We start from the raw sequence: 17,644 nt of genomic DNA, 5'->3' as shown, positions 1-17,644 counted from the left end.
TGACCTCCGCGGCACGGCTGTGTCAGTGGCCCCGGCTGCCTGTGTGTTCAGGGTTCTTGACTCAGCCTCTGTGCGGTGCATAAAATGACAAAGTGATGTATGTATGCAAACTAAGTGGTTTCCGTGTCCTGTTCATGTTTGGCTCAGGTGCAGAAATTGCTTAGATGTGAATTTTGTTCCTACTATGATAGAAGTACTTGTAAACTCATAAGCACACTCTTGAGTTTTGGGGTTTTTTAAAAGATTTTATTTATTTGACAGACGGAGATCACAAGTAGGCAGAGAGGCAGGCAGAGAGAGGAGAAAGCAGGCTCCCCGCGGAGCAGAGAGCCCGATGCGGGACTCCATCCCAGGACCCTGGGATCATGACCTGAGCCGAATGCAGAGACTTTAACCCACTGAGCCACCCAGGCGCCCCCACTCTTGAGTTCTTATTGCAGAAAAACAGCCAATCAATTTGTCCAAAGAAACTTAGAAGGGTACAGCTGGAAGGATCATGGGAACAGCGCTATCCATGTTTCCCAAAGTGTGCTCCATGGAACACAGAGGTACCCTGTGACAAAAGAGTTCTAGGTCCCAGTGGACGTGGGGCTACATACCTCTGTTCCTCTCCTTCTGCTTCATAGGATCATGATCCTTAACACGTTGTTAAAGGTTTTGAGAGGGCTTGTCATCGATGACTATGTTCAGCGCTAACTCAGTGCTTCCCATTTATTTGCCCCCTAACCCTGCTCTACCCCCCACACAGGACATGCTTTTTCTGGTGTCTGCATTTTAGAGTTGGAGAAATGAAGGGCCCCCAATGTTGAGGGCTTCCTGGGCCCCACACCCACGGGAGCTCAGGGTCTGCTTTCCGCTCACCTCCTCTGCCTCTCCTGCAGCCACCTGCTGAGCCGCGTCCCTGGCCCTGGCTCGACCTGCACAGGGAGCCGCAGACACCGAGCAGTGAATTGTACTGGCTAAAAGGTGGGGCATTGGAAGACTCCTGAGTCAGCCCTACATGGCCAATGCCCAGTGCTGGATGAGACCTGGAGGAGCAGGGCAGCAGTGGTGGCGGTGGTGGGGGTGTCCTCGAGACATTTCATAGCAAGAGTTGGGGGGACTCAGTGAAATGTGTAACGTGTTCACGGATGGCGGGAGAGGAAGGCAGCGGGGCGTGGGGATGGACCCGCTGGCCCTCCCGGGGAGCCCAGGACGGAGGGCAGGCTGGGAGGAGGGAGGAGAGATGCGCTTGGTTTGGGCTTGTGGACCCCGAGCCCCTGGGGGACCGGGCGCCGCGGAAAGGGGCGGGAGGAGGGGGAGGCTCCCAGGGCCCCCGGCAGCTGCGGGAAGAGAGCGGCGGAGGCGCGCTCAGTCTCGGCGGCCGGCCGGGGAGCCCCAGCCCGGAGACGCCCCCGCCCCGCGCCGGCAGGGGGCGCGTGTGCGGTCCCCGCCGCGTCGCGCCACAGTGAAGCGTCTTGGAGACATTATGTAGCCTGACCTTCTGCACCGCAGGCCTCGCAACAAAGTTACTCCAGGCGCGCGCGCTGCGAGGGGAGGGGAGGCGGGCGCGGCGGCGGGGACGCGCGGCCCCGGGGCGGGGACGAGGCGGGGGATGACGGCAGCCACCCGCAGGGAGGCACCGGCTGGGGGACGGCGGGCGGGAGACAGCTGGGGGTGTGAGGGAGCAGAGGCGGACACAGCGGGCACTGGGGGTCGCGCGCGTTCACCAGCTGCAGAGCGAGAACGCGGGGGGAGAAGGAGCGAGCGCGGAGGCCGAGGGAGGCCAGGCTCGCCGCTGAGCAGGGAGCTCCACGCCGGCTGGATCCCGGCACCTCCGGTTCACGGCCCGAGCTGAAGCCAGGCGCTTCCCCCACTGAGCCCTCCCCAGGCGCCCCTCGTGGGTATTACTTTCAAAATGTTTTATTGTGAAATACACAGAGGGTGCAAAAAAACACATAAAAATAAATGTGCAGCTTGAGACTTGCAAGTGAGCAGCAGGCTTACTGGAAGAACCCTTTCCCGGTGTCAAAAGCCCCTCTGTGGTCACAGCACCCCCCCCCCCCCGCAGTACCCACCATGTGCACTCCTGGTGACCACCTCCTGGCTTACCTTACCCTTTTTACACATTATGCATCCCTAAACAATATAGTTTCATTTTGCCTGTTTTGGAACTTTTATAAATGTAATCATGGATTATGGCTGTTGGTTTCTTTCACTCAAGGTTCTTGAAATGCATCCATATTTGCAGGGTCCGCATCTTCATGGGTAGGTTTCAGTTTAGGAGTTCTATATCCATGCTCGGTGGGGATCTGGGTGGTACCCGGTCCTGGGCTCCCAGGCACCCCCTTCCCGTGCTCTGAGGCACGCATTTCAGCAGCTCGTCTACCTGGGGCCATGTGTTAGCTCTTCCAGGTGCTGCCAAATATTTTTCTCCAAAATGATCATACTGATGCACACTCGGACAGTAACACTCTTGAGAAAATGAAGATGTGCATCTGGGGAGCCTGACAAGGGCAAAGGGGAAGAGTCTGACCAAGCAGCCAGGGCCCGTGTCACACAGGCCGTTGTACAGCAAGTTAAGGATTTCAGACTGAATGCAGATGGAAATGGGGAGCCAACGAAGGGTTCTGAACAAAGAAGTCAAAAAATTGGATTTGTGAGCACACAAAGATGCCTGTTGGGTGGGGAGTCGGCAAGAGTCATTTCAGGGGCTTCTCAGGTGGTCCAGGCCACCCTGAGGGCCAGGGTGGTCAGCAGAGGATTGGAGAGGGATGCATGGGCGTCGGTGAGGCTGAAGCCATGGGACCAACCCCATTCATATCAATGATTTGCTGAAGATCGGTGTCCTTTTAAGTTTCTCTGTGGAGGAAATCAAGGTTTCCTGGCACTTTTTTAGGGATGCCCTTGAGAATTGCAAAGAGCTGGCAGTGAGCCTATTTTAGATGCTTAACTCCTTGCGGGCAGAGCTCTTGTCTTCGCCTCACCCGGGCCGGCAGGAGCACTCCGTTCTTAGCACCCAGTATGCAGGTAACGCACGTTTACAGGATGGAGGATGCGTGGGCAAGCGCGTTGAAACGCTTGAGCACGTCTGGATCGCACTTCACCGTCAGACTTCCAGTCACCCACCATTTCGGAGAGAAGGGAGGTCACTGTGGACAGGCTTCCCTGGGAAAGGATCCCCAAACAGTTGGATCCAGGGGTCTGGAAGGATGGAGGAGGATTTGGGTAGGAGGGACGGCTTTGCCAAGTACAAGGCGGGTAAGTACCGAGACGCACGGAGGAGTATGATGGGGTCGGAGAAAGGCCCCGCGGGGAAACCCTGCGGAGGCCCCAGAGCGCTGGGGAGGAGCCGGGGTTGGATCTCAGCATTGATGGCAGCTAAAATTGACCAAAAACTTTATACAGTTCCAAGTTTTTTCCCCCCAGGATTATCTGGGTGCTTGGCCGGGAGGTGGCGGTGTGGTCGTGTAAGAGGGCCAGCACGCGTTCAAGTTCAAGCTCCGTGCCGGGAGCAAGCTTCCCGACATGCACGTTTCGGTAATAACTTAAAAAAAGAAAAAAAATCCAGGCGGGGACGCTGGGGCGCGCGGACTCCAACCGCACGACGCACCGTGTCCAAGCTCCCCGGGCCCAGGTGCGGGTAAGGGTGGCGGGGCCGTGCGCCCCTCCTCCCCGCCGCGGCCGCCGCGCGGGCCCCCGGCGAGCCGCCAGAACGGGCTCCCCACGCGCGCCGCGGCGGCGGGGAAACCAGGGGCGTGTTTTCTTTTCTTTCTTCCCGGCCTCTGGCGGCAGCGCCGGGCTGGCCCGCTCCGCCCAGTCGGGGAGACGTCGCCGCTCTCAGTGGCTGGGAGGGGCCCCCCGCCCCGCGTCCGCCCCCCCCGGGCCCCCCACGCGCCCCCCCCCGGCCCGCGCCGTTCCCGCCCCCAGTCCGCCGCGGGGCCGCGACCCCGCTCCCCCCGCCCGCGCCGGCTCCCGGCCGCCCGCGCGCCGACCCCGCCCCTCCTCCCCTCCCCCTCCTCCCCTCGCCTTCGCCCCGCCCCCTCCGCTTCCTCCCCTCCCTCCTCCCCTCCGTCTCTCTCGCCCCTCCCTCCCCCTCTTCTTCCTCCCCTCCCCCCTCCCCTCCCCTCCCTCCCCCTCCCTCCCTCTCTCGCCCCCCTCCTCCTCCCCCCTCCCCTCCCCCCCGCCCGCCGCCGCCTCCGCCCGCCGCCCCGGCCGCGTCGGGTAAACCTGTTTGGCGAGGCGGCCGCGCCGGGGCGGATCGTGCGGCCGGCGGCTCCCTCCCGGCTCGCGGCGTCGGGGCCCGTGGCGCGCGCGCGGCCGCCCCTCGGCCCCGGAGCCCCTCGGCGGCGCCACCATGTACTCGGGAGCCGGCCCCGGTGAGTCCTCGCGCGGGGGCGCCGGCCCGGCCGCTCGCGCTCGTCCCCGCGGCGCCGGCGGCGGTTGGCGGGCGCGGGCCGGGGGCCGGGGGCGGGGGGCGGCGGCGGGCGGGGGTCGAGGCCGCGGCGGGGGGGGGGGGGGGGGGGTCCCCGGGGCGGGGCGGGGCGGGGGGGGGGCGCGGGACGGCGGGGCCGGGCCGCCGGCCGTTTCCCCGGGCCCCCCGCGGGCGCGCAGCCCCCGGCCTCCTCCGGCCCCGAGGCGTCGGGACGCCCCCCGTGCGGCCTGGGCCCTTCCCGCGCCCGGAGCCCCGCGGATGGAGCCGGAGGCCGGGGCCGCGCGGCCCGCGTGTAGGCCCGAGGCCCGCGCCCGCCTCGCCCGCCGCCCGGCCCGGCCTCCCGCGCGCGGCCCCGGCCCCCATGCGCCCCGCGGGCCCCGGCGGGGATGGCGGGGCCCGGCCGCGCGGCTGGAAGCGCCGGAGGGGTGCCGGGCCCGGCGGCGCCGAGCTCGGGGCGCGGACGGCGGGGGCCGGGGACGCGCGGCTCCGGCGCCAGACCGAGCCCGGCGAGCCTGCAGCGCACTCAGTTTCGTTTTTCTGGTCGCCGGCGCTTCGGCGGCCCCTTCTCCGAGGGCGAGTCTGGCAAGGCTGAATTTCGGTCAATTCCCGTGGGTGGTTAGGACCCTGGACGCAGAGGGCCGGGAAGCGGCGCCTTAAAACCCTAAAAGTGCGTGCGTCTCATTTTCATTCCAGACGCGCCGGCTGCTTATTCAAGTGCTAATTGCCTTTTACAATTTACTAGAAGACGGTGAGGAGATGTGTTGATTCCCTTAGCACCCCGTCTTACTAGTCCGCTCTTTCTTTGGGAAAGTTCTAAAAAAACTTAAAGGAGTAACACATTTCCCCCTTGTTTTAAATGCTCCGTGGAAGGGCGTTTGAGGTGCTGGGCCGAGAGAATGGTCAAGTCGTTGTAAAGCTTTTTTCCTTCTCCCACCAGGCACGTGGCTCCTAAATTTCCCGGCCGGCCCTGCCACTTGGACGGGGCATTGCCTGGCCCCCTCTTTGTCCGCCAGGCTCCAGCCGGCTGCAGGCCCCTGCAGGCGCCAGGCTTGGTCCTGGCCCCAAACTAGCTGTGCTCCCCTGCCTGGCCTTCCGCAGCCACAGGCTGGTGGGGGCCCCCAGCTCGACCTGTTCCAGACTTGGTGCGAGTCACGGGGTCTGGAAGCCCCTCTTGATCGGTTCAGGCCCCTTGACCTGGTCCCTCACAGCTGTCTGTTCAGAAACAGCTCTATGCCTTGTGAATTCTGAGTGTCTTTTTTTCTGATGACACTTAATTTGAAAGCTGCCCCAAGGCTGAGTGAGACCAACTTTTAAACCCTTCCAGGCTCTCTGCAATTTGATTGAACAATGGGAGGTTACTCAGGTCTGGTGGGGAAGGGCCCTGGGCTCTACTGGCACAGTTCCGAGGGCCCATGTGGCTTCTGGAGACCCTGGGCAGGTGGTTTCCCTCCCCTGCCACCCCCGTGAAATGGCAGGGTAGCCCCTGGCCTAGCTGAGTGAGGCTCTCCTGGGAGTCCCAGCCACGGAGCCCTGGAAGTATTAAGTGCTACAGCATGGATTATTATTCCCCCCCCCCCAGATCTTCTGTTTAAAATTTGAAGGCGCAGAAAAAGTAAAGAACCTTGAGGAAGGTCAAGCTTTTGTGTTGTGTCTCAAGTTAATTAATCCATAGGATGATGGCTCCCTGAGTTGGTGATGTTCATTTTGGAGCCTCCGGTAGGTTAAGAACCTTGCCAAGGTCCAATGGCCAGTGAGCGCAAGGATGATCTGTTGGATCCCAGGCTGACTCTGCACACTCTCCCTAAAGAGGTGGTTTTCAGTCCTTTTGACCTTGACCCCCAGTCAGAAGGACCTGTTACATCTAGACTGCTCTGGTGTGTGCGGTTGCTCGGTAGAATTGAAACGAGAGCTTCGGGACTTGCTGCAGACCCTGAACTGTGAGCTCCGCGCTGGGGTGTTTTCTCGCCTTTCGTTTTCTGAAACCTGTCGTCCTCTGGGTCTCCAGGCTCCTCTCTGGTCACTAACACCTCTTGGAAGAATCTTGCTCTGTTGTGGGCCTCTGCATTGTGGCGTGGTGGGGAGAGGGCCCGGTGATTCGCAGATAAACCTGCCCTGGAGTTGGACGGCTTTGGTTGAAAAAATAAATGGGTCTAGTTCTTAGCTAATGGCTTGATGGGAATGAGCCCAAATTTCAGGCCCTGTGAGTGTGCTGTGATTACAAGGCTGTGTGCGTTCGGTTTTATTCTACACACTAAGGCTTGTAATTTGGCTTAAAAGGAACTTTTGGAGGGCTGTCTTCAGTGAAACGGTTTTGAGTGTTATATTTCTTAATTTAGACTAATGAAAAGATGTTCAGTGGGGATTGTAGAAAAATCACAGATCGTTTTGCTACTCCCAAGTTTAATATGCTCATTAAGCAACTTGCTAAGTAAATTAATTCAAAAGGTAAAGCTCACAATGCGTATATGTTGTGCCCACGATAAATGCTATTACTGTGGTGCCTTGAGGTTTGGTGTGTTACCACTTCTTAGTTTTTTAACTGTTTGCAACAGTTAAGGGTTCAGGCTGGTTCTCCAGTGACCCTGAACCTTTCGAGATGACCAGATTAGTTTGTTGTTGTTGATGTTGAACAACTCAAAGATCTTGAACTAAGTCTGCCGGGCCCTAGTCTAAGAGTGCTGTTTCTTTGGTTTTATAGTCCTCAAGCTACTGTTTGTAACAGCGCTCAGGGCATTGCTACAAAGTAACTTTTGTGACCTAGAAGTTTTGTTTGAGAGGTGTCTACCCCAACCATGACTGGGAGAATAACCAGTGCCGCTGGGCCCCTCCTGTGCCCCACGCCTCTCCCCACCCCCACTTATCAGTGACTCTCTCCTGGTCCCTGGTGATGGTTCGCGTTTGCCATCCAGCGATGTCTCTATACCCCGGTCAGGCTGCCGCAGGCCGGGCTACACAGATCTGTTATAAACTTGGAAGAAATCTGTAATTAAGTGTGCACAACACAGGAAAACAACACAGAAAATCTTCATGTCTTCAAACCTTTCGTGTTCGGAAGCAGAGTAGCAGAGTATCATTTCCCGTTACCTGCCAGTTTCAGCGTCCAAACTTGGAACAATGTCAGGCCGGTTTATTCTTTATAATGAGTGTCACCTGTTTCTGGTAAAATATGTTGTTGTTTCATGATTTGTTACTGTGGATGTTCACAATGTAACACTTGAGTTTTGTTTTGTTTTTAATAGTTTCTCTTGTGAAATAGTTTGAGCGCTGGTAAGACTCTCCCGTTTTTCTGTCACCAAGCCTCAGCAGCTGCCCGGACGATCTGGGCTGGCCTCAGATGTTTGCTCCTTTTGCTGTGTGAGTATACTTGAAGGCCAGTTCCGGTTCTGTCATTTCACCCCAAATACTTCATCCCCTGCCTAAAGAACAGGGTCCACCCAGACCTGTTTTCTCAACAGGCTGTAGTCAGTTTCCCCGTTATCTCTGGATCGTGTTTACAGCGGGTGGTGTTGTGTCGTGGGATTTTTGTTTTCTTTTTTTTTTTTTAAGATTTTATTTATTTATTTGACAGAGATGACAAGTAGGCAGAGAGGCAGGCTCCCTGCTGAGCAGAGAACCTGACGTGGGGCTCAATCCCACAAGCCTGGGATCATGACCTGAGCCGAAAGCAGAGGTTTTAACCCATTGAGCCACCCAGGCGCCCCATGGGTCGTGGGTTTTAATAGAAGTCAACACATACATTTGGTTTGGTGTCTTTTGGGGCCCTTTAATCTGGACTCTAACGCCAGCGCCCCTCCCCCACCAGTCCCCCTGCTGTGGTCTTGCTGGAGACACTTACTTAGTCTGTAAGAGCCCCCTCCCTGCTTTCTGAAAAGAACCCTGTTCAGGATCCCTCTGTTTTGCTGAGTAAGGCTGGTTGGAGACCTATTTGCCTGTGGTTTTAATTCTGACACATCTATCTTAAGTGGTTTTTGTCGACAGACCCCTTTGCATCTAGAATCTTCTGTGGCAGAAGAATCCTGTCTGCCGTGGTGCTCTGAGCGGAAGGTGCGTTTCGGGATGTATAGAAAACACGGGTGGTACTTGGGGGCGCGTGCGTTTGTCTCTGCGTCTTTAGAGAAGACGGGCATGGCTCTTCCCCCGGCGTGGGGGGCTCTGCCGGGTAAGGTGGGGAGACGGACTCTCCTCGGTCACCTGTGTCCATGCTTGTTCCTGTTTCCCTAAACTTCACCGGCTCTCCCCCTGACTTTGTCACCTCGTTCTCTGTGGGTGACCCCGAGTGTGGCGCCGTGGCCGTGGGCACGCTAGCCAGGTAAAATACCACTAAGTTACACTCTTTTAAATTTTTTTTCCTTGCTTTTCTCAAAGTTTAAAAACCTGAAACCACTGATTCGTGTCTGGGTGCTTACTCTTCGTGACCAAACACCTATACCGTCCTGATTTATCTTTCAACAGAGCTGTACCCTAGGTGACCAGTTTATTGTCTACACTGGAAACTTTTCAAGTGAACCAGGGGGTGGGGGGCTCCTAATTACTCCCCTGAGACAACAGGCACACACCAGGGCTGGGCGTAGCATGATGGATGTCTCCCTGCCTCAGAGCGTTTCTTACATCTTGGGCTTGTACATTGGCTCACAAATGAAGGGCTTAAACATTTTATTTATTTATTTTAAAGATTTACATGTAATGTGGGGCTCGAACTCATGACCCTGAGATCAAGAGTCCTCAGACTCCACCAACTGAGCCAGCCAGCGGCCCTGGGTCTCACTCATTTTAATCTTGTTTCACTTTTCAGTGGTTTTGCTCTTACTGAAATCCTCAGGTCTGAAGGATGCAAGCCTGGTCTTTTTTTTTTTTTTTTTTTTTTTTTTTTTTTTTTTTTTTTTTTTTTAATTTGACAGGGAGAGATCAGAAGTAGGCAGAGCAACAGGCAGAGGAGGGGGAAGCAGGCTCCCCGCTGAGCAGGGAGCCCAAAGTGGGGCTCGATCCTAGGACCCTGAGATCATGACCTGAGCTGAAGGCAGAGGCTTTAACCCACTGAGCCACCCAGGTGCCTCGTAAGCCTGGTCTTTAAGAGACGCCCCTGATTTCCCTCCATGGCTAACTGCAGGCTGGAGGCAGGCCTCGCCCCCCCAGCTTAGAAAACCCCACTTTTAATCTTCCTCTTCGCTGTAGTCATAGCTAAAGCAGTGGACAGATGGGGTTGTCATCGGCGCCAGCCCTGTGGTGTCCTGAGTCTCAGTTTCCTCATCTGTGAGTGGGGAGCTGGGTCTGGCTGGCTTTGGTCCCCTCTGCTGACCTCTGACAGGTCAGAGGCTGGGGCTGAGGAAGGAGCCAGGGATCCTGGGAACCCTGGGCCTCAGGGCCCTGAGGGCCACATGCTGTGATAAGGAAGGTGGGTCAGGCCACCAGAAGGTCCCATCCGCTTTGCTAATTCTGACAGCCTCGGAAGGGAAGAGAAAGGCTCTGGGGGTGCCCGGAGGGCTCAGGCGGTTACGCGTCTGACTCTTGATTTTGGCTCAGGTCCTGCGCTCAGGGTCGTGGGACTGGGCTGCACGCTCCGCGGGGAGTCCGCTTCTGTCCCTTCTCCCTCTGCCCCCACCCGCCTCCCCGCCGGCCCCTGCTCTCGTGATTACACTGTCTCTGGGCTCTCTCTCTCTGTAAGAGAAGTAAATAAATAAATCTTAAAAAAAAGGAGAAGAGGGGTCTTGGCAGTAGTGTGGGGGGCAGTGTGTGGAAGTGGGAAGGGGGGATCGTAGGCAGGTTGTCAGGGCCTGAGACGGCGGGGGGGGGGCCCTCTGGGCGGGCTGGCTGCGGGCGGAGTGATGGGCAGGACCCCGTCGGGTGCCCCCAGGCAGAAGCTGGGGCCCAGGGGTGGGTAAGTTCCACTTCCGTAGTGACATCTGCTGGTGTCTGGGCCCCGAACCGCCTGTTCCTCGCTTGGGGACCGCAGCCAGCTCTGTCATTTTTCTAAGTCTCCGTTTTCCTACCTGGAAAGTGAGGCTCATCGCACAGCCCTCAGGGTTGTTGAGAGGACAAGGTGGGATGTGCTGGGGACCCCCGGGCTGGATCTCCGCTCTCAAGGGGAGGGGGCCGTGGGTTTGTACAGCGGTGGGGCCTGGCCCTCCCGCAGCACAGGGAGTTCCGCAAGCGGGAATGGGCGCTCAGCACAGAGCCCGCCCAGAGGAGGCACACCCAGCTGGTGGGTGGGGAGCTGGCCGGATCCTCCTCTTTGTGACCACATAAGCGACCACCTGGGCGAGCTCCCTAGGGGACATCACTCCATCTCGCTTTTGTTATGGGTAGGTGATGATGATGTCAGGGAAAGTGTGAGACATAGACCTGCAGGCTGGCGGAGGAGAGGCCCGTGGGGCAGGCGGACATGCTGAGACCGAGGTGGGCTCTGGGGAGGGGCTGGAGGGGCTCAGGGAGGTGGAGGACAGGGCTGAGGGCCGGGCAGGGGCGGCTGCGCGAGCTCGCAGCGGGGGCTTCGTGAGTGGGACCTGCGGGCTGTGGGGGAGCGAGCCCCGCTTCTCCAGTCTGAACAGCTCGTCCAGGAATCACCCGAAGAGCCTGGAAATTAAGTTTTACAAACGTCCCAGGTGATTGCCATGTTCTGTGCGGTTTGAGGCCCACCCGTGGGAGAAACGAGAGAGCAGGGGCGCCGGCCCTGGGGCCGTGTTTCTGGGAGGTGGAAGTGCGGAGGCTCCAAAGTGGGCTTTGCAACTCCTGGAACGAGTCTGGCTTCCCCGGCTGTGGTTCCCTTTCCTGATAACGCTGCCGAGTCGGCCTGACGGCGCCCCCCTTCCCCGGCCGCCTGCCCCCTTCCCCGGCCGCCTGCTCTCGCCGCGGCTCGTGTTGCTTTGAATGCGGCCCGGCACACCTTCCCTTAGAACTACGGCGGAAGACTTGGAAGGGTGACTTCTGGGGGCTTCAGTAAGTTCCCAGTGAAAACCGTTCTGTTTCCGGCGTTAAGAACCCATAGCAGCAAACCCAGAACTATAGGGAGTCTTAAAGCCAGCCAGACTGCGGGATCAAGGTGGTTCCTGCCCCGAGTCTCTTTCATTGTAACTTAAACCCCTCTCGAGGGTCGCCTGGGGGCAGTCACCCGAGGGCCAGCGTTTGGGTAGTTTTTCAAGTTATTCTGGGTATTTTGGCTCTGAGCTCTGGTACTTAAGAGTTGGCACATAAAAGGTCAGAATGCTGGGGTTCATAGGTCAGACTCATTTCAGAAGCTTGTCAGCTTTGACTCAAAGCAGAGTCCTGCAGCCGTTGGGAGGTTTTCCGTGCAGTGTCTTGCTCATTGGTCCGTGGGGCAGCTTGAGCCCATCCACGGGGTGGAGGACTGAGTGGGGGTGCTCCACGAGCTCGATAGTGGGGGCCCCTCGGGTCGGTCTTGAACCACGCTCACGCAGGGTGCACTGGTGGGGGGCATCTGACACAACTGGGGGGCTGCCCCTGGGTCTTTCCGTCACAGGCGGTGACCGGCCCTCCTGTCCCAAGGGCTCTTGCCTTCGTGTCCTTGGCCCTGTCCTCCTTGGAGTGGGGTCCTGGCCACATGCAGGGGGCTGGGCAGGATGCGAGAAGGCCGGGGCTCCAGCAGCGTTGACTCCCTGGTGCTCACAGCTAGCGGGCCAGGCCATGTGTGTTCCTTTGTAGAAACAAAGGACTTGATAGAGAAATACGAGCCATCGGCGGGGGAGAGCCAAGGGTGTGCGGAGACGGGGAGGGCTCTGGGCAGAGGCTGGGGCCAAGGTGCCTGCAGACCCCGGGGGTCGTTAGGTGTTCCTGGGGCATCCCCCTCCCCTCCCCTGCTGCCACGACAAACCCAGGGCAGGGGTACACGCCGGGCCGCCCACACTCGCATCCTGGCTGAACCCTCAGTGTCGTCCTTGTCCGGAGGGCAAGCACCTGGCGGTAGAGGGGCCTTGGTCAGACGAAAGAGGGTGGGCGATGACCGCGGCTTGCCCCGCGCTCGGGGCCCGGGCAGCGCCTCCTAATTCTTCCTGTTCCTGCCGTGTCCGTGTGTCCTTGTCCGCCTGCACCACAGCCCCTTTGGGTGCGGACGTGAGCTCCCAGGTGCCCCTCCTCTCCGTGGCTGACCTCTGGGTCTGGTCTTTGCACGTGGTGAGGGACGGGAAAACATTTCAGAACCATGTCCCTGGTAAACACCCTCGGCCGGGTGCCTCGTGTCCGTGGCTGCCTCGTGGGGCTCAGTACCAGGGAGATGACAGCTCGGCCTTGGGGTTCCGAGCTAGTGCTCCCATCAGCGTCTCTCAGGAGGGCCCCACGGCTAACGCGGTGCGGCAGTGAAGTCGGCTCCCCGGGACTCACCGTGCTTGGGGACCCAGCTGGCACGGTCGCGTGGGCAGGAGTGACGCGGACGGAGCACAGGGCTCGGTCTCTATGCGACGTGCCCGCTCACGGCTGGTTGGAATCCTGCACCGGGTTCCGCTTGTCGTTCCTATGTGGCTACCCTAGAGTGGCCCTGTCAGGGACGGAGACCTGGGTGGGGCAGGGGGGCGCTGCTGGGAGACTTTGTCCTTAACATGGTGGTGACATGCTCAAGCACGTGGCTCACGGCGAGAATGTCAAGTTAGACACGGAAGGTGTCTCAGAGCCACGGGGACTGGAGATGACGACCCAACCTCGAGCTGTGGGCCGGGAAGGTTCGGGGATGGACAGTCGAGCTCGTGTGAGGGGAGACGGTTGGTCAAAGCGGGACCGGCTCCGGGCAGGTGGCCGAGCGGAGGGTGGGGGCTGGGGTACAGGCTGCAGGAAGGGCCGCCAGCAGGGTGGGGGCAGGGCATGGGGCGGGTTGGGGGGAGCGGGGAGGGGCAGGCCCGTGCAGGCTGAGGGCGAGGAAGTCGTCAGAGAAGGACTTCATGCCCAGGAGGGACAAGCCGGGCAGAGATGTCAGCTGAGTTTTCTGACGTGCTGCTGTGTTAGGAACAGAGCGGGGAGGGCGGGTGGCAGGGAGTGTGTCCGGAGGAGGCCACTGTCGGGGGCTGAGCCCGGGGGCCACTGTCGGGGGCTGAGCCCGGGGGCCACTGTCGGGGGCTGAGCCCGGGGGCCACTGTCGGGGGCTGAGCCCGGCAGGGGCGGGAGGTGAAGGACTGGAGGCATGTGTGACGCCCCCGCGGGCCCCGGAGCGCCTCGTTTCGTCCGGAGCCGCCTTGGTGGCCGCCCGCTGCTTGTGGTCCGGCGCGTTCCCTGGTCACGCTGTCGTCCCGCGGCTGCCGGGTAAGGGCGTGTCTCTGCCCGTGCCCCTCTTCCACCCCATCCTCCCGGGGGTCCCCTAGTCACCAGTAGAGAGACCAGCCCTCCCCACCGTCCCAGGCCGCCCGGCGGCCCTTCACTCCCGCCCTGGTGACTCGCGGGCTGTGGATTTCAACAGGGGACGGAGTCGGGCTCCAGCTCGGGCCCACATTGTGGGGGGCTGACGAGTCTTTTCAATTTCTTTGAAAAAAACCAGCTTTATTGATGTATAGCTCGTGTACACGTGATGTATACATCGTGTAATGACGTATAACTCATTTGCCATTTAAAGTGTACATTTCGTGTGTTTTATTCCATTTACAGATCGGTGCGGCCACTCGCAGTGTTGGACACTGTCCCCACCCCCCTGCCCCGCCATCCGCCACCAGGGAAACCTTGTGCCTCTGCTGTCAGTCCCCCCACCCCGGCCTCCCCAGCCCGGAGCAGCCACGGCCCGACTCCTCATCTCTAGCTTTCTCTTCCTCTCACCCCTGCTCGCAGTTTCCCGGTAGAAGAAGCGGCTCTGTGTGTGCTCTTCCCCCACACCCTGGATTTCCTCGGCTGATGGCATCCTGGTGTCATGCGACGTGTTCCTCTGTCCTGTGTGGCTTTCCTGCAAGTCGGTGGTCAGACCCAAAGGCTTGATCGGGTGCGGGTTCTACTTCCTGGGGTTTGAGAACTTGGGGACGTTGCTGCTTCGCCACGGCTGTGGGCCCTTCTCAGGAGGCGGGTCTGTCTGCGGTCCCCTGGTCAGGCTCCGTCCCTTCATCAGCATGTGATGGTGATGGTGACAGCTTTCCCAGCCCCCTCTTTGGTGATGGGTGTTTCTGGAAGGCAGAAGGATGTCAGGACAGCCTGTTGAGAAGAGAGACGGGTCCAGGCAGCGGCCGCTGGGGAGTCGGGGGGCTCTGGAGGGGATCGGGGTGGGGCGGTATGGGGGAACGGACATGGTCTGGGGGAGGGGCCGTTTTGTTCCCTCAGAGGCAGGGACCCCTGCGGGTGGTTAGGGAGAGGAGTCCCTGATAGAATGAAATTTAAATCCCTCAAAAGTCCACCTAATTGTGTTGTGCCTGTGTGACAGGTGGAGGTGGGAGGTCTCACGCACCTTCAGGCGGGGAGGTGCTAAGATTTTTGCGGGTGGCTGAGCAGGGCGGTGGTGGGGGGAAGCCTGCAGGTGGGGCAGGGGGCCGAGACCCTCCCCTGAGCCAGCCAGAGAACGCTGGTGTCGCTGATGACGGAGCAAGGAGGGAGCCGCGGGGGCAAGTTTTGTTTTATTTTTGATTTTTTAATTTTTTAAAAGGTTTATTTATGTATCTTAGGGGAGGGAGGGGCCGAGGGGGAGAGAGGCCTCCAGCAGACTCCCCGCCACGCCGCCACGCGTGGAGCCTTGATCTCAACGTGAGATCGTGCGGGAGGCCGTTCCCGGAGTCCGGGAGAAGAAGCCACCGTCTGCCCTCGGTCCCCGCGTGTTTCGTCTGGTGCCCGGTGTCCTTCAGTAACAGCCGCGGTCAGCTGCGTCCGCCTGGGCCCCTGAGTCCTCTCGCTCCCCCTCGGTCTGTTTCCAGCACCCACCGCGTTTCCTTACTCCTTCCTGAACGTTTATTACACTGAATCGTTGATTGTTTTACTCTAGTGACTTGAAGCTTGTGTGCACTTTTGAAAACTCCCACACGCGGCCCCACTCAGCGCCTTTTCCGGCTGTGCTCCTCCCTTGCCCTCGTGAGCCTGTGGTGCTCGGCGGCCGTGGTCTCCCCCACCCCATCTGGTGCGCAGGGTGGCGCCGTCCGTTGGGGGTGACGCGTGCTCAGTGGTCTGGAGGGAAGAGGGCCGTGGGGGCCGCTTCTGGAATGACTGACTTACCCCGGCAATGGACGTCCGTGGGACAAGCCGGATTCTAGCGGGTCAGAGAGCCGCAGAGAGCGGACACCGAGAAGCCCTCCCTCCCCTCCAGCCCCGCAGCTCCCCTCTGGGGGTGCGTCAGTTCTAGACGCGGCTGAGTGCAGTGGGAGCCCCCCAGTCCGTTCCACTGAGCCAAGCTGTTGGTGTGGCCGGTGGAGGTGGGGTGAGGGGCAGCTGACTGCCTCCCTCGTGGCTTCCATCGGTCGTGACCAGAGCCGTGCCCTTCGGAAGTAGGTCTGGAGGTGGCCAGTGTTGGGTGGGAGGTGGGGCCCCTGGTGCCCACCTGGAAGCTTCGTGGGTGTGGGAGCCGCAGTCCCTCTGGGCTCTGCCCCTGAGACCACTGCTGAGCCCATGTTCCGCTGAGCGTCTTCACGTGTGAGAAGGGGACAGCAGTGTCACCTGTGAGACACAGCAGCCTCCCTGTGAGACTCAGATGCGTGGACACATGTCCGTGCTCCCTGCTGCCGGAGCCAGACTGTGACCTGGGCCCGAGCAGCGGGCTGTGCAGCCGCCGGGGCTGGGGTCCTTGGTGAGGAGCCAGTCAGCTTTTCAGTCATGGAATTCTGGAAGAAACGGACATCTTGGGTGAAAATTCACTAGAAGATAAACATATGAAGTAAATGGAAAAGATGGTAGAAAATTTGGTTGTAAAGCTGAAGGAACTCTGTATGGCATTTTAAAATTTTATTTATTTTATTTTATTTGTCTTTAGAAGAAAAGCAAAGAATTAGGTTGTCTTTTTGAGGGATTTAGATTTCGTTCCATCAGGGAACCCTCCCTCCCGCGGGCTGGGGGTGCCGTGTGTCCCGCAGCCTCAAAGGTGAAACGTAAGTTGTAGTTTGCAAGACTCACTTTTAAGCTCTGCTGCCGTACCCGGTGTCATTCCAGTAAATGTTTATTTGAAACGTGGTTTGTATTTTATTTTGGCACATTTTTATTGAGATGAGGTAGTCTTGATCTGTGTGGTAGAATTGTGGTTGTTAAGTCAGCTTTTGGTTGGCTTGTTCTCACACTGATGCTGTAAGAGGGCTGTTTGCCCTGGTCTAGACACCGGAGGCCTCCCCGGCGGCGGTGCCCTGCCCTCCAGCGCTCTCAGCCACGGTTGATCCTATTCGTGTGGTTTTTTTCCAAGTGCGCCTGGATCATTAACAAGGGGAAAAGAAAAATGCCAGGTGTTTCCAAGAGGAAATTCTTTCAAAATGCCGTAGCTTTTAAAAATTAATTAATTAATTAATTAGTTTGACAGACAGATCACAAGTAGCAGAGAGGGAGAGAAAAGGAAGCAGGCTCCCCGCTGAGCAGAGAGGTGGGATGCGAGGCTCCATCCCAGGACCCTGAGATCATGACCTGAGCCAAAGGCAGAGGCTTTACGGCTGAGCCACCCAGGCGCCCGCCATAGTTTTTTTTTTAAAATTGAGGTGAAATTCATACAACACAAGGCATTTTATTTATTTCCTTAAGATTTTATTTTCAAGTAGCCTCTACACCCAGAGCGGGGCTCAGACCCATAACCCTGAAGTCGAGCTACACCGGCTGAGCTAGCCGGGTGCCCATCACAGTCCACGGGGTTCGGTGCCGTCACAGAGTGGCGAACCCATTACCTCTAGCAAGTTCCTCAACATTTCATCACCCCAAAAGGAAGCACTGTACCCTTCGCCCTACCCCTGGGCAGCCGCCCTTCTGCATGCTGTCCCGGTGCGTTGTGCGATCTCACTTGGGTTGGAGTCGGACAGCTTGTGGAGGTGGAATCGAAACCGTGTGACTTCGTGCCTGAGCGCCCCATTGTGCGGGTGTCTTGTGGGTGGTGGACATGTGGGTTGTTTCTGCCCTTCGCCTGTGGCGAATACAGCTGCCATGAACGTTCAAGAGCCAGCAGGTGTGCGGACATAGTTTTCCTTTCTCTCTCGGATGCATCCCTGGGCGTGGTCACGGGGTTCTGCTCCAGGACTGGGGACCTGCCTGTCAGGGTGTCCTGCCCAGTGGCTGTACTGTTTTGCATTCCCACCAAGCGTTGAAGTTTCCCATTTCTCCACGTCCTTACCGATATTAACTGTTTTCACAACCTTTTAGAAAATG

The 17,644-nt window shown here is 58.8% G+C and overlaps 1 protein-coding gene across 3 annotated transcripts in view; it reads left to right on the top strand.

The window, feature by feature from the left end:
• Positions 1–4,172: 4,172 nt before the first annotated feature.
• Positions 4,173–17,644, top strand: part of AGO2 (argonaute RISC catalytic component 2) — a 105,081-nt gene continuing 91,609 nt past the window's right edge. For 2 of the 3 annotated variants that reach the window (XM_045078168.1, XM_045078166.1), the window contains exon 1: positions 4,173–4,358. In XM_045078168.1, the coding sequence (XP_044934103.1) occupies positions 4,337–4,358 (22 nt within the window). In that variant the 5' untranslated portion in view covers positions 4,173–4,336. Of the gene's footprint in view, positions 4,359–10,735; positions 10,808–17,644 lie in introns of those variants that run through there. The other variant, XM_004743607.3, reaches the window with a different exon arrangement.

Source organism: Mustela putorius, unplaced genomic scaffold, assembly GCF_011764305.1.
Source record: "Mustela putorius furo isolate JIRA1106 unplaced genomic scaffold, ASM1176430v1.1 tig00000228_pilon_pilon_pilon, whole genome shotgun sequence".
Classification (NCBI taxonomy): Eukaryota; Metazoa; Chordata; class Mammalia; order Carnivora; family Mustelidae; genus Mustela; species Mustela putorius.
The sequence above is the reverse complement of the archived record's forward strand: the minus strand, read 5'-3'. Positions and strand labels throughout refer to the sequence as shown.